This window comes from Tupaia chinensis, unplaced genomic scaffold, assembly GCF_000334495.1.
Source record: "Tupaia chinensis unplaced genomic scaffold, TupChi_1.0 Scaffold000670_1, whole genome shotgun sequence".
Lineage (NCBI taxonomy): Eukaryota > Metazoa > Chordata > Mammalia > Scandentia > Tupaiidae > Tupaia > Tupaia belangeri.
This window is the reverse complement of record NW_006160192.1, coordinates 95,431-111,036: the sequence shown is the minus strand read 5'-3', so window position 1 is coordinate 111,036 and position 15,606 is coordinate 95,431. Positions and strand designations below refer to the sequence as shown.

The 15,606-nt window shown below is 40.3% G+C and overlaps 1 protein-coding gene and 1 pseudogene across 3 annotated transcripts in view; one reads left to right on the top strand and one right to left on the bottom strand.

Moving 5' to 3' along the window:
• PPM1L (protein phosphatase, Mg2+/Mn2+ dependent 1L) overlaps positions 1-15,606 on the bottom strand; it is a 316,265-nt gene that overhangs the window by 230,767 nt on the left and 69,892 nt on the right. The window contains exon 1 of one of the 3 annotated variants that reach the window (XM_027776355.1): positions 6,310-6,365. The exons of the other annotated variants lie outside the window; for them this stretch is intronic. Within the exon in view, the coding sequence (XP_027632156.1) occupies positions 6,310-6,312 (3 nt within the window). The 5' untranslated portion in view covers positions 6,313-6,365. Of the gene's footprint in view, positions 1-6,309; positions 6,366-15,606 lie in introns of those variants that run through there. 3 annotated transcript variants of the gene reach the window in all.
• Positions 13,441-13,871, top strand: LOC102469077 (60S ribosomal protein L22-like 1 pseudogene; annotated as a pseudogene).

Genomic DNA, 15,606 nt, shown 5'->3' with positions numbered 1-15,606 from the left:
GTGGATCACAGATATCAACATTTTTGTTTGATAAATCTTAATGCAGCCCTTTCATTTTGCAGAATGAAGAAAATCTAGTGAACTGACTGCTCAAAGGCACATACTTCTTCCTAGACAGCTACAAGACCAGAACTAAAGCAGAAAGTGCCTCTCCTGTTCACCATCCACGCTGCTGAGCTGTATCTCCCTTTGTTTCTTTCCAAAGAGAAGCAATAAATTCAAGAGCAGCTTCGTACTTCCTAAAAATACATCTGGAAACCTTCAGAGCTTTGTTTCCTTGGGAGGACTGCTAGTGAGCAACAGACTTCCCATCTGTCAGGTAGAGCCAATCACATATTTCTAATTATAATAGTCCATGTATCCACGGTGAATACATTCCGAGAGCCCCAGCAGATGCCTCAGATGGTACCAAAGTCTATATATATTGTGTTTTTTTCCACTATGGACATATCTCTGATAAAGTTCATTTACCAGCTAGGTACAGTAAAAGATGAACAATATAAAAATAATAAAATAGAATGATTCTAACAGAAAAATAAAACTAATAAAAGGTATGTGAAGTGGGCTCTCTCTGAAAATATCTTGCTCTGTACTGTACTTATCTATCTTCAGATCACAGTTAACCGTGAGTAACTACAACCAGTTGACTGTGGGTAACTGAAATTATAGAAAAGCCAAACCACAGATAAAGGAGAGGGGGAGTATGACTCTAACAAGATACCTGGAGAGATACACAAGTTCTAGAAAAGATAGACACGTCAATTTCTGACCAGAACCAAGAACGGTAAGAAGTCAAAGGATGCATCCAAAAGCAAATCTGAGTTCTCCACAGATACCATGTGGCTAATATCACTGTGATCTCAAGTAAGGGTGGAGATACTTCAGGCAAGATGAAAGTATGGAAGGAAGAACTTGCCTCTCAAAAATGTTTTCAAATAAAACTAATTATATTTCCTATTCAAATAATAGTATCAGGTCATTGGGAAAGCTATGATGCATTTTTGCACTTATAAAAACATAGAAGAATATTTCTTGGAAGCCAGTGGGTGGTATAATAGTTAACTAAGGAGCTGGACTTCCATGTACTTGACCACGCTTCAAGACCTGGACCTAGAGGCTTGAAACTCACACCAGGCGTGTGTGTGTGTGTGTGTGTGTGTGTGTGTGTGTGTGTGCCCAAAATCCAAGAAGATAATGAAGGAGAAGGTATTGTGGTGTAGCCATCCCCCATGGGGGGTGATTTCTCATTTCTGTCCTGCTTTCTGGCAAACACACATACGCGATAGCAAAAAAAAACCAAAAAAACAAAAAAAAAAAACTCAACAACAACAACCAAAAAAAGTCATGATTTTCCATATGTTTCTAAATTAGCTTCTATAATGCAGAATTGGCCAAGTGGTGGGACTAGGGATGAAAACAGTCAGTAGATTTTCTTTACAAGAAGCAAAAATGAGAAGAGGAAATTCTTGGGAGGAAATAGGGTAAGATAGGAGTTCAGTTGGTAAGAGAGTACAGGAGGTAATGAAGAATAAAATGCATGATTGATGAAAGGGTATTCTGGAGGAGGGGAATAAAACAGTCATAGGTTTAGAGGCAGCTGAATAGAGAGGGGAAAGGGACATTACATGAAGTATTGATGTGCGCCATGTATCTCAGTCATGCTATTTTAGGAATATGAGTAAAAAACTTGAGTTCTGGGGCCAGCAGGTGGCATGCTGGTTAAGGCACTGGAATTCCCACATGGCTGACCATGGTTTGAATCCCGGACCTGGCAGCTTGCTCCCTCATCCTGTCTCTCTTTCTCTCTGCCCGTCTCTCTCTGGCAAAAACTCATGTGAATAATAATGATAAACAAAATAAATAATTCTTTAAAAAAAAAAAAACTTGAGTTCTGAAAGTCCTTTGAACTTCTGGCCTGTGTTTCTTGGACCACACCACCATCACCATCCCAGGACCACACCATCACATCACCCTCACCAGTAAGGCCACAAGAGAGAATGCTGAAAGCACAGTGGGGATAAGGAACTTGCTCCCGGGATAAGGAACTGACCACTAAACCCCAGGCAAACCCATGCCTAAGACAAACTACAAACTCCTACACACCATGGGTTTGAGATTTCTCCCAAACATTAACAACTCCACTCTGAAAAAGTTTGGCAGTTTTTTAATAAAACAAAACATGTACTTACTTATCTTATGACCTGACGATTGTACTTTTAGGCATTTATCCCAGAGTAATTAAAGCCTATGTTCACACAAAAAATCATGACAGCCTAAGTCACAATAACCCCACACTGGAAACATCCCAATGTTCCTCAATGGGTGACTGGTAAACATACTCAGGGACATTCATATAACGGAATAATACTGAGAAATTCAAAGGAACAAACTACTTTCATATGAGAAAACTTGGCTGGATTTCAAGGGCATTGTGTTCAGTGAAAAAGAAGTCGATCTCAATGGTTACATACTGTATGATTCCATTTAATAACATCCCCTATACAAAACTAGAGATGGAGAAAAGATTAGTGGTTGCCAGGGAGCAGAGCAAGCGTGGAGAAGGAGCGTGAATGTAAATGAAGAGTTCAAGGGAGTCCCTTTGTGGTGACAGAACTATACACACACAAATGAGCACATGCAAAAACTGGGAAAAACTGATAAGTTCTACAGTCTAGTTAGCAGTATTATACTAATGCTAATATCTTGATTTTAATATTTTACTATAGGATTTTATCATTGAGAGAAGCTAAGTAAAGAGATCGAGAGACTCTATACACTATGTCGACTACTTCCCATGAATGTACAATAATTTTAAAATACAGATTGAACATCCAAAAATTGAAAATCCAAAATGCTCCAAAATCTGAAACTTTTTATGTGCCAACACGACACCATAAATGGAAAATTCTACAACTTGCCTGACAAGGTAGGTTGCAGTTAAAATGGTACAATATAAAAAAATATTGTATATAACTAACTACCTTTAGTCTATGTATAAGGTATATGAGAAACATAAGTGAATTTCATGTTAGACATGAATCCCATCATCAAGATATCTCATTACATATATGCAAATATTCTGACATCCAAAAAAATTCAAAATAGAAGACACTTCTGATCCCAAGCATTTTGAAAAAGGAATGTTCAACCTGTTATAAGTTTTAAAATGTATTAACATTAGTGTTAGAACTCATTAATTTATGAGCAAGAACAAGGTATGACTCGAGTTATATTTCCAGTGTCACTTGTAAAATCCCAAATACTTTCTAATCCAGCCACACTATACTCATATTCCAAGAATACACCAGGCACCGTCTCTTCTCCATGAGTCCTCAGGCTGCCTCTTCTCTTCCATACTACCTTTCTGTCTCTCTCTGAACTCCACCATCTGCCAAGACCCCGGTAAATACACCAAGTACCTCTGAGCTCCCTACCTCACCAGGTAGATTTTGATTATTCTTCTCCACCTCCATAATACCTAACAACATACCCATTCAGAGAGTAAGACATTTCACCACACTGCACTGACTATGTAATGCCTCATTACTTTTCCTTAATAGACTATGAACTTCTTGAAAAAGTGAATTCTTTATTCATCTTACATCGTTAATATATTGCACAAAGCCAGATGCATAGAAGGTATTCAATAAGTAAATGCAGATTGAATTTACACCTAATTAAAAACGAAACTACTATATTCCAAACTACAATCAATATAAAAACTAGTCGCTATCATTAACTACATAAATATAATCGTATCTGTAGGGGATTGGGTCCAGGACATATATAACCTATGCGCATCCTCCCTTCTATCCTCCCTCAGCTCTAGGTTACTTACAATACCAAATACAATGTAAATGCTATGTAAATAGCATTATATCATATTGTTGGGCGAATAATGAATAAAAAACAAACATCTGTACATGTTCAGTATAGACACAACCAATGTTTTTCTAATATTCTTGATCTGCAGTTGGTTGAATCTGCAGATGCAGAACCCAAGGATACCGAGAGCTAAGTGTAGTACTTGTGGAACAGTACAGAGTACTCATTCAAGCAACATTTCCCAGCCAGGGATCACTAGGGGCTGATAAGACACAGCCAGCAATGTCTGGAACACGTCTGCACTGTGCTAGGAGTTTAAAATTTAATCCTCACACAAACCTGTCAAGTATAATACCTATCATATCCATTTTACTGATGAAGAATGCAAACCTCAAAGAGCTCAAACTTTCTTAAGACAATACAGGTGATAAATAAAAAGGGGCTGGGGCTTAGTCTAGAGTTCTTACATTTCTGCTCATTGTCTCACAGATCCTGAGATGATGGCCCAACAGATTACGATGGGGGAGACGTGATTAGTTCCCATGGGCTAACAATGCAAAACGCCCTCACCACCAGTCCCTTGCCCTTTTCACACCAGCCTTGTGTAGCAGGGGTCATACTAGCTGGCTTATATTAACTTAGAATCATATTTGAATATCTCCATTACAAAATTTTGAATTGTTTAAGCTTAATACCACTCAAATTACATCATGATTACTAGGGCATTACAAAGATTAATGACAAAAAGAAAAAAAAATATGAACAAAACTTCTACTGCCATCAACTCAACATTCAAACCACACCTAATACTCCCTTGTCCCCAACTCATCACTAATTTTAATTAAAAAGATCATTCAGACCACACCTGAATTCATTTTTAATCATGCAGCCACAATGAAAAACTTGAGTTCTTCCTGGCAACATATAAAGACTGTAAAGAAAAACATGGTGGGACCAGCAGTTGGTGTAATGGTCACATCGCTGGACTCCTACATGGCCAACTGGTTCCCAGACCCAGCAGCTTGAAACACATGGGGCACGTGTGCATGTATGCTCAAAATCCCAAGAGGATACTGGAGAAGGGATTGCAGGACGGCCATGCCCCCGGGAGGTGATTTCTTTCTCTGTCTTTCTCTGTCTCTTTGGTGAGCACATGTGCCCTAGAGAAAAATTTCTCTAAAAAAGAAAAGCATGCTAATGTATCCCTATTAAACCCTCTTGGGTGCTGTCCAAGGTAGGTGGCAGGCTGCAGTTGGTACTGTTCAAATGAATTCCATCCCCAACATTTAACACCATTCCTGGCATGGAAAAGGAATTCGGAAAAATGTTTGTTGATTTATAATCTCTGCTAAAGTGGGCAATTAGAAAGCTGCTTTAAATAGTTCTTAAATACTCTTAAGTCTACTACTGCAGTAATCTTGTGCATGCTTACAAATAGCACACTTACGGTTATTTTTTAACTATTTAGTCTTGAAATTGAACGAGTGTATGGCATCATGTTTCACCAAAACCTAAAATTTTGAGTACAATTTTCAGGTCGTAATTTTCTCTAGTGCAGCATGTGCAATTGCAGACTGAAGATAGAATCTGACTTAGCATCTCATGCCAATCTTCAGACAATAAAATTTGCCAATAAATGAAAAGCCCTTAGAGTCTAGTTTTAAAAGCAATAGTATAATTATAATTTGACTGGTTTCTTTTCTGTGTGAATTCAAACTCCTCTGATTCATTCAGAAAACGGAATAGTAAATTTTTAGGGTGGAGCAGGAATATAAAATACTCCAGTTTACAAATATCTTCTCTTCCATGGCTTTACCCTACCTCAATGCTTATAGTTCCACCAAGAAAATTTATATGGTTTTTCCTTGCTTATATACTATTAGATTACATGAAAAGCTCGGAGTTCATACTTCCTTGGTAGGGCTAACGGGGGATTAAATGAGTTAATCCACATAAAGCCTAAGAACCACGGCTGGCTCAGAGCTGATTTCAATAATAGCGACTATGACGATGACTGTCAGGATGATGAGAATGATGATGAAAATAAAAGAAAATCTTTAAGTTTTGTTTTAAACTAAGCGAAAAGCTATTGCACCCAAAGAAACGTCTAAGCAGAGAACAAAGTCAACTCACGAAGCCAAGATTTGCCATGCCAGGCTGTGGGGATTTCTTGTTTTCTCAACTGCCCTGAGGATTTCAGCCCTGTTTATGTGACAGGCCAATCTACTTGTGTTTTCCAGGGCTGAGAAGCAGCTGCCAGCTTGTGCCTTTGCAGGTTAAGGTGCAGCATGTGTGAAGGACACCCTAATGTGTTGGAGAACAGGCCTAGAAAGGTGTGCCAATGAGCTCAAAGCCTGGGATTTTTGCTCTCTTTAATGAACTGGAAAATATCTGTGAATTCATCCCCCACCTCCCACCCCTCGATAAACCAAAGCTGCTGTTCCCTTAATAATTCTACCTCCCAAACCCCTCTTAATACTCAACCATATCTCTGCCAGTTGACAAGAAGAGCTGACAGGCTACAAATGAAATCCTGTTCCAGTCTGTCTACCTGCGGGATGAGAAAGGAGTTAGTGAGGCAAGAAGAAAACAGAAGGCCCTGATAAGGGAAAATCAGCCATTTTGTAGAGGGAAATGGGAAGAGAGCGAACTGTAGCTGATGTCCACTCAGAAACACAAAGTCCCAAGAGCTTCCATCTCTGGCATTTGAGTAAGTTGTCTGCCAGTTCCCCTTAACTATAGTTTTGTGCCTTTTTTTGTTTTTCATTTTTTCTAAAGTTTATTTTTGAGAATGAAAGACAAAGAAACAGGGAGAGAAAAATACCCTCAACAGGAGTTTGTGCTGTAATTCCCCCACCTCCAACCTTCCCGACCAGTCAGGATTAAAGGTGCATGAGCACAGAGACCAGCAGTTAGCGTAATGGCTATGTCGCTGGACTCCCACGTAGTCGATCGTGGTTCAAGTCCCAGACCCGGTGGCTTAAACTCACGCCGGGCGTGTATGCATGCGTGCCCAAGATCCCGAGAGGAGAATGGAGGAGAAGGGATTATGGCATGACCATCCCCCCTGGGGGTGATTTCTCGCTTTCTGTCTCTCTGTCTCTCTCTGTCTGGCGAACGCACGCGCCCTATAGCAAAAAACTCCCCAATAAAAAAAGGTGCATGAGCCCAGCATGTACAGGTCGACTGGAGAAGTGAACCCATCATCTTCTCTTAAGGGTCCATCATTGCTTGAGCAGCACGTTAATGCTATGTCACTGAGTTGGCCAGTTTTGCTTTATTTGAATCAAAAGAATGTGGAAAAAGAGGAGAATCTCAGACAAGGCAGAGATGGGACAAAGCCCGGAAATGCCATTTCTAACAACTATTTGTGGATGGAGACATGAATTAGGTACATGCCAACTGTGCTCCTCTCTTTCACCTCATTGTCTCCATTACACGTTACACATTTACTGAGCATTGATTGGTGCCAGATCTCATGGAAACAGAAGTAAAAGTTTGGGCCTGTCCTCAGGAGCTGAGTGGAATTTTGATAAACAAGTACAAGGAGGGAGGGTATTTCCCGGTAAAAGAAACCCAAGTAACAGGTAGAGGAAACGACAGGCAGAGGAGAGCAGCAAGCGCAGGGCATGGTCCATACATCGAGGAGACTGGAAATGGCTTTCCACTGCTCGTTCTGCCTTGGGCCAGGAAAACACTAGGTAAACCCACTGTGACTCCCCCCCCACATAATTGCTTCCTTCCAATCACGGGTCTCCTTAACTAAGCTAAGAATGACAACCCTGTTGAAGGCACAGAGATTCAGACTCCACAGTTTGAATTAGAGGCAGGTTTGTGTTTTTTAGATTTTTTTTTTAAAGAATTATCTTATTTAACTTTATTTATTTACTTATTTTAATTTGACCAGAGATAGACAGAGAGGGAGAGAGGGAAAGCAAGCCACCAGATCCAGAACTGAAACCATGGTCGGCCATGTAGGAGCCCAGCACCTGCGGGCCCTGTTTTTTAGATTTTTGCCATAGGGCATGTCCTCTCACCACAGACAGAAAGAGACAGTGAGAGGGAAAGTGAGAAATCACCCCCCATGGGGGGATGGCCATGCCACAGTCCCTTCTCCTCCAGTCTCCTCCAGAGATTTTGGGCACACATGCACCAGGGCACACATGCACCAGAGTGATTTTTCATGCCACCAGGTTCGGGACTCAAACCATGGTTGGTCATGTGGAAGTCTAGCACCTTAACCACATGCCACCTGCTTGTTTTGTTTTGTTTGACAGCACATGTGCTTGCCAGAAAGAAAAGACAAACAGAGAAAGAGGGAGAGGAGAAAGCACCCTCCATGGGGAATGCTCATATCACAATCCCTTCTCCTTCATCTCTGCCTCCTTTCAAGATTTTGGGCATCCACACACATGTGTCTTGTATACTTCTGAAGCCAGTGGGTCCAGGACTCAAATCACACAGTCAGCTTTGTAGTTTCCACCTGCCTTAACTACCAGGCCATGGAGCTGGCCCCCTTTTTTTTCTTTTTTTAAGGTTATTTATTTATTTCATGAACGAGAGAGAGAGAGACAGAGACTCACAAAATCACCCTGAACAGCATCTTACACCACGATCTTCCCCACCCAACCCCAGCCTTTGAGTCAGCCAGGATCACTGGCACACACATGCTCCCAGCATGGACAGGTCAACCTGAAAAGCACACTAAATCCTCCATCCTTCTAGCCCTACAGAGCATTTGCTACCACTTGCACCACAGTGGCTGGGCCTGTTTGTTTGTTTGTTTGTTTTAAAATCGTGCATCTTTCTCAGGATATATACATATTTGCTACTTGGTAGTTACAGTCAATTTTGGCAACCTGTTATAAATAAAAGGTGTTTCCGGTGTTTGTTTTGTTTTTATTTTTAGTGGTTCTACCTCTATGTGCTGAAAAGTTCTATTTTTTTGAGGTTCGGGCAGGTAATGGAGTCTAAGGAAATAATGCAGGAAACTCAAAAGCAATGGTTGGGCAGAACACGTGGGCGGTATCATCATCATGGTCCCAGATGTGAATGTATCCACCCCTCACCAAAACCACAGCTCTACCAACCTCCAGCAATACCTGCTACCCTCCTTCTATGCTGTGGTTTCTCTCTAGCACCACACTATCAAACATCCCCTCGCTTTCTGCTTAACGATTTACTGTCTGTCTCCGCCTTGAGAGAATAAAGGATCTTATCCTATTTTGTCACCACTACCTACCCAGCACACATAGTAATGTCTAGCACATGGAAAGCACTCAATAAGGCCTTGCTAAATGCATGCTGAGTATATAAATTCCATGGATAGTCCCAATTCTAAATACACTGCCACACTTATTTAGATCACGTGTCATGACTTAGGATTGGCAAATACAGTCAAGCAAATACATGTGTAAGTAAAGTACTTTAATACCTGTTACTTAAAGCATAAAATAGCTTAATACTCGCTATTAGTAGAGATGCTTAAGCACCACACTTACATAGTATCAGGAAGAACTAACCCAGTGACCCTCATGGTTCCCACACACATTCGTCTGTTTCAGTCATCAGTCAAGTGGATGGACTGTGAAGAGGCTTGTGTGAAAACACAGTCCAAGAGCCCTTTCCTTGTCAGGCATTGCAATCAACTCACATACTTACACACCTTCTATCCTACCTCTCCAGTGTCTTCTTTAGAAGTAGACATCTCCCCAGTTCTGTAACTCCTACCCCTGGAGTTTAACACACACACACACACACACACACACACACACACTCACACTCACACTCACACACAATGTATATTCTAATATCAAAATCCTTTGATGGTGTGCATTTTGTATATCAAGGTATGCACACCCCTAAAAGAGAAGGAAAGGAGAGAGTAACAAGAAGGAAACCTGTTACTTAAAGCATAAAATAGCTTAATACTCGCTATTAGTAGAGATGCTTAAGCACCACACTTACATAGTATCAGGAAGAACTAACCCAGTGACCCTCATGGTTCCCACACACATTCGTCTGTTTCAGTCATCAGTCAAGTGGATGGACTGTGAAGAGGCTTGTGTGAAAACACAGTCCAAGAGCCCTTTCCTTGTCAGGCATTGCAATCAACTCACATACTTACACACCTTCTATCCTACCTCTCCAGTGTCTTCTTTAGAAGTAGACATCTCCCCAGTTCTGTAACTCCTACCCCTGGAGTTTAACACACACACACACACACACACACACACACACACACTCACACTCACACTCACACACAATGTATATTCTAATATCAAAATCCTTTGATGGTGTGCATTTTGTATATCAAGGTATGCACACCCCTAAAAGAGAAGGAAAGGAGAGAGTAACAAGAAGGAATATTATGGCTGATCTAAAGATGCCTTTTTAAACACTAATTTTTTTTTAATTAGCCAGTGAAAAGGGTCTCAGAGGATAACAAGAGGATTTCTGCTGGAAGCCAGCCTTGCAGAGGCTGACTACATTGGCAGATCCAAAATTCCATTACTTCCTCAACAACCTCAGCAACATCAGTCTCTGGCCAAAGGACCAAGAGGGAGGGAGGAGGAGCTTTCCTAAGTGGGAAAGAAAAGCACTCAAGCAAAAGGAGCTAAGAAAAACAAGGGCCTTCTAGTGAGTACGTGTTAAGCAGGCTGGTGGAATTGCTATTTGTCACACACAAATCCACCACTGCTCCTTTATATTTTCTTTTCCTTTTCTTCCCCATCTTTTCTCTACCCTGCCCTATTCACTATGACTCTCATCTCAAGTGAGTTTTTTTAAACCATGATATATTTGTTCAATTATCTGCAGACCTACAGCTTCTTCATCAAATTAGCTGATTTCTATTTATAGCTGATTATTCTGTACAGGGGATCTAATGAAAATTCCTGGGAGTGATAAAAACTAAGTCAGGTTTTGCAATGCTGTTTTCCACCCAAAGAGTGTTGCCATTACCTAATAAGTCTGTTTCAATGAGTATCATAAATATACATTTTATTTTAAAGACAGTACTTTTAAATAAGGAAAGCCAGACTGAGTAATGTCAGGAGATAACATCTCCACATTTGATTCACTTCCTACTCTAAGATCACATTACTCTAAAAAAAAATGAACTTTAATAGACAAAATAATAATATAAATCTGAATAGACTCTGAATAATGATTCTATCAGAAAGAGAATTCATCTGTACATGGTAAGTATAATCACATAAAATGTGCAGATATATTTTTAGCAATTAATATGTAAAACTGCCAAAGAAATTCATCCACAACTCAATACTCAAACACATTTTCTTTGGTTTCTATTAGTATATTCCATATTCATTCATTTCACAAAATATTCTATTTACTACACTAGATTTACCATTTGTTCTAATGGCCTCTAAAGACGTTAAAAAGTATAATAAAAAATAATTAAAACAAATAATATCATTAAGTCAAAGACTTGCAATGACCCCAAACCATATTCTGAGCCATGAACCAAATTCCATGTTAAAGCCCAAGCTCTAGTTCATCCTGTTCTTTTAAGAATTAAGGTTTGGAGACAGCCCCATGGCTTGAAGACTAAGAGAGCCAGATCCCATGTGACCAACCATGTGATTTGAATCCTGGCCCAGTGGCCTGAAAAACACACCAGGTGCATGGGTACGTATATGCAAAATCCCCAAACAAGATGGAGAAATGAAGAAGGGAATGCAGTGTGACCATACTCTCTTGAGGGGTGCTTTCTCTCCCCCTCATCCCCAACAAACACAAATGGTTTCTGGCAATTAAAAACAAAAACAAAGGGTTGAACCCACTCAAATGTTTATCATAAGAGGCTATCAGTTTGATTCATCTCTGAGTACAGTCAAGACTCTACTTTTACCTCCAGTGGTGCCCTATCTAAAAATACTAGACTCCTAACCGTCAAGTCAAGGCACAGGTAGTCAGGCTAACCAGGAGAGGCAAAACTAGCATATTCTTGAAGCACAGAGTCTGGCAGGTACCACAAGTCTAGGCAGAAAGAGATCAGATCCATGTAGATCAGTTAGTAGCAGTAGTGTTCCAAGAATTGAAACAGAAAGGCAAGTTCTCACCTAAATAATGTGAAGGTTGGAAAAAGCAACCAAAATGAGAAATGATAACAGCCTTGTTCATATGTAGAAGCTGGCTGCACCCTGGCCTGTTTTACAGCAGTTACTGGACATAGATGTAAAGTGTTCACAAATAAAAGAGCCAAAAAGAAGCTAGGAGCTTTTTATGCAATTCTCCTCTGATGATCATTTTCTTCATAACACAACTGGCTCAAAAACTTATCAGATTTGGGGCCAGGTGGTAGTGTGGGAACACAACACTCTGTGATGCTGGACTGACATGGAAAGATCCCCAGCTTGTATCCCAACATAAGCCAAATGTGTGCACACCTGTGATCTGGGCTGTCTGAGGCTGGGGGAGGATCATGGCATGAAGGCTTTGTTGGAGGTGCTTGTATCTCTGTCTCTCTATCTCTCTAAAAATAAATAAACATTTTCTGATGTGCCAGATCTGACACTATTTCCAGTCAAATATTCCTATCTTCCTTTTTTCCTATCTTGTCATATTCTATCGGCTCAAATCATGACTACCAGGAAAAGTAACAAGAAAGTTAAACAATAGCTAAACATGCTGCTTGACTTTGGAAAAGTTACTTAACTTCTCTAACCTGTCTGTCGTATAACAGAGAAGAAATGACACTTGTCTCATGGGACTAGAGTATCTGGCAATAACCAAAAACACTTGGCAGAGTCCTCATATAGAATAAGCCATCAATACAACTGAGCTGCTATGGTTAGAAGCACTTCAAGTTAAGCCGTAAGAAAATGACATTTTTATTGGTCACAATAGTCTGATATTGGCGATTTCATATGGTTACACCTATAATTTGTATGTCATCATGATCAATTTATCAATATTATTAATAAAAGCATTATTACTGACATATTTTTGGCCTGTTAATGTCCTATTACTTGTGGAATAGTGGTTACAACGCTGAATTTCCACATGGCCAACCACAGTTTAAATCCTGGACCTGATGGCTTGAAAACCATGCAGGGCAAGCATGCATGCATGACTAAAATCCCAGGAGAAGAATGGAGGAGAAGGAACTGTAGTGTGGCCATCCTTCCGGAGGGTGACTTCTCACTTTCCCTCTCCTTGTCTCTCTCTCTTTCTCTGTGTGTGTGTGTCTACAGCAAGCACATGGACCCCATGGCAAAAACCTTTTAAAACAGTCCTATTACTTTAGGCTCTCAAATGCTTTGTTTTCAACTGGAAAATGTTGACATAGAAATTATTCCATGGTAAGTGGCCGCCTACCTACCTACTTATCTATTATTTGCCTAATTTCCTATAAAGGTGTGTCAAAAGTAAGGGACACAAGCCAGCGCACATCAGGATATAAGAATGTTAAACACGGCCTAGCTGAACACAAGATATTTTTGCTACATAATTTAACCAGTTGAGTCAGTTGGCATTGTCCTAGACACTGGAGCATAAAATGGGATTCCAAACTAAGGAAAGTTAAGCTAAAATATGACCCCAAAAGAAAGAATTTCAAGCTTTCTGACTGCACGGCTGGCTTCCAAGATGGCGCCAAAAGACAAGAAGCCTAAGAGGTCAAACTGAAAGTTTAATTTGGACCTTACTCATCCAGTAGATGGAATTTTTGACTCTGGAAATTTTGAACAGTTTCTGCGGGAAAAGGTTAAAGTCAATGGGAAAACTGGCAACCTTGGAAATGTAGTTCACATTGAACGCCTCGAGAATAAAATCACAGTTGTTTCTGAGAAACAGTTCTCTAAAAGGTATTTGAAATACCTCACCAAGAAATACCTTAAGAAAAACAACCTTCGTGACTGGCTGTGTGTGGTTGCATCTGACAAGGAGAGACTTAGGAACTTCGTTACTTCCAGATTAGTCAAGATGAAGAAGGGTCAGAGTCTGAGGATTAGTTGAAGCCTGGCCTTATGAGGCTTTGCTTACTAAGTAAAGCATGTAGAAATGAGAAAGAATCATCTGGAAATAGGCTTTTGGTTTATTAATGAATAAAAATCACTGCTTGTAAAAAAAAAAAAAAAAAAAAAAGAAAGAAAGAAAAGAAAAAGAAAGAATTTCAAAAATAAAAACCCAGGTTTGAAGAAAATAAAATGAGGTCCAAAGCAGGAAGATGATAAGTATGAAACTAAAATAAAAAAACTTTCTCTGTGTTTGTGTGTGTGTGTGTGTATGTGAGAGAGAGAGAGAGAGAGAGATCTTATCTTAGGCGACACAGTTTTTAAAACACTACAGGCCAACAATTCCCTGCTCTCTTGTTCTGAAAGATCTAAATCTAGGCACAGAGTATGTGCAGACATACAACTGAACAGTTGCCAATGAGGCTTCCAGTGACAGAGCTTTGATTTGGGGCCACGCCCAAGTAAGGAGTTGCCATGATCCACCCACAACCCTTTCATCTGGCACTCCTGGTGCCCAAGGGCCCACTGTTGTCAGGTGAGAAGCTAGGGTTCGAGGGCAGATTCTCCCACAGAACGAGCATGCTGACACCCATAGGATTCCTGCCCATGACCCTCATTAGGGAATTCCTTGCCCTAATCACACACTAACAGTGAGTGTGTGCACTCGAAATACAATCAGCCTTATCACTCAGTACTTTCATAAGCATTCTGTATTAGTTCGAGCTGTTTTAACGAACTACCCTAGACTGGGTGGCTTATAAAAAACAGAAATCTATTTCTCACAGTCCCAGAGGCTGGAAGCCAGAGATCAGAAGCCTGAGATCAGAATATCAGCACAGTCACTTCCTGGTTAAGGCTCTCGCCTGGGTAATGGACTCCAGCGTTCTCATTGTATCCTCATAGGGTGAAAGAAAGCTAATTCTCTGACCTCTACTAAAAAGGACACTAATTCCACTCATGAGGGTTCCAGCCCCATGATCTAATTACATGCCAAAGTCTCACCTCTAAATACCATCACTTTAGGGATTAGATGTCAAACTCTGAATTGGGAGAACACAGATAATCAGTCCATTGCACACTCATAAGTAACCCTTTTTGAAATTCATTGATATCATCTCTAGATATAAACTGCATAATAAAAGCAGTAGTCTTTCTGGTCTCTTAATATTATGTCCACAATAAATCAGACTGGTCATCTATACTGAATACCGCTGTTTTCAACAGCTCTAAAGTCAAAGTGCTCAGACTTAACCCTTAGCCTTGGTAGCTACAGGATCTTAAACAAGATACTTAAGCTCTCTATCCTTCATTTTCATCATCTGTAAATGGGGGATATTAACAAGCCTACCTCATAAGGTTCTTGTAAGGATTAAATTAATTGGGACCAGTATATGGTGTAATGGTTACATTACTGGACTCCCACATATTCCACTGCTATTCAAGTCCTGGACCGCAACTTAAAACTCACAACAGGGGGACCAGCAGGTGGCATGGTGGTTAAGGCGCTGGGCACTCCCACATGGCCGACCAGGGTTCAAGTCCTGAATCTGGTGGCTTGCTCTCTCACTTCCTCTCTCTCTCCCTCTGTCTCTTTCTGGCCAAATCAAAAAATAAGTGAATGAATAAATAAAATACAATAAATAATTATTAAAAAAAAAAAAAAACCACCTCACACCAGGCACATGTGCATTCGTGCCCAAGATCCCAAGAGAAGAATGAAGGAAAAGGGATTGTGGCGTGGCCATTGCACTTGGGGGGGTGGTTTCTCACTTTTTGTCTCTCTGTCCCTCTGGCGAGT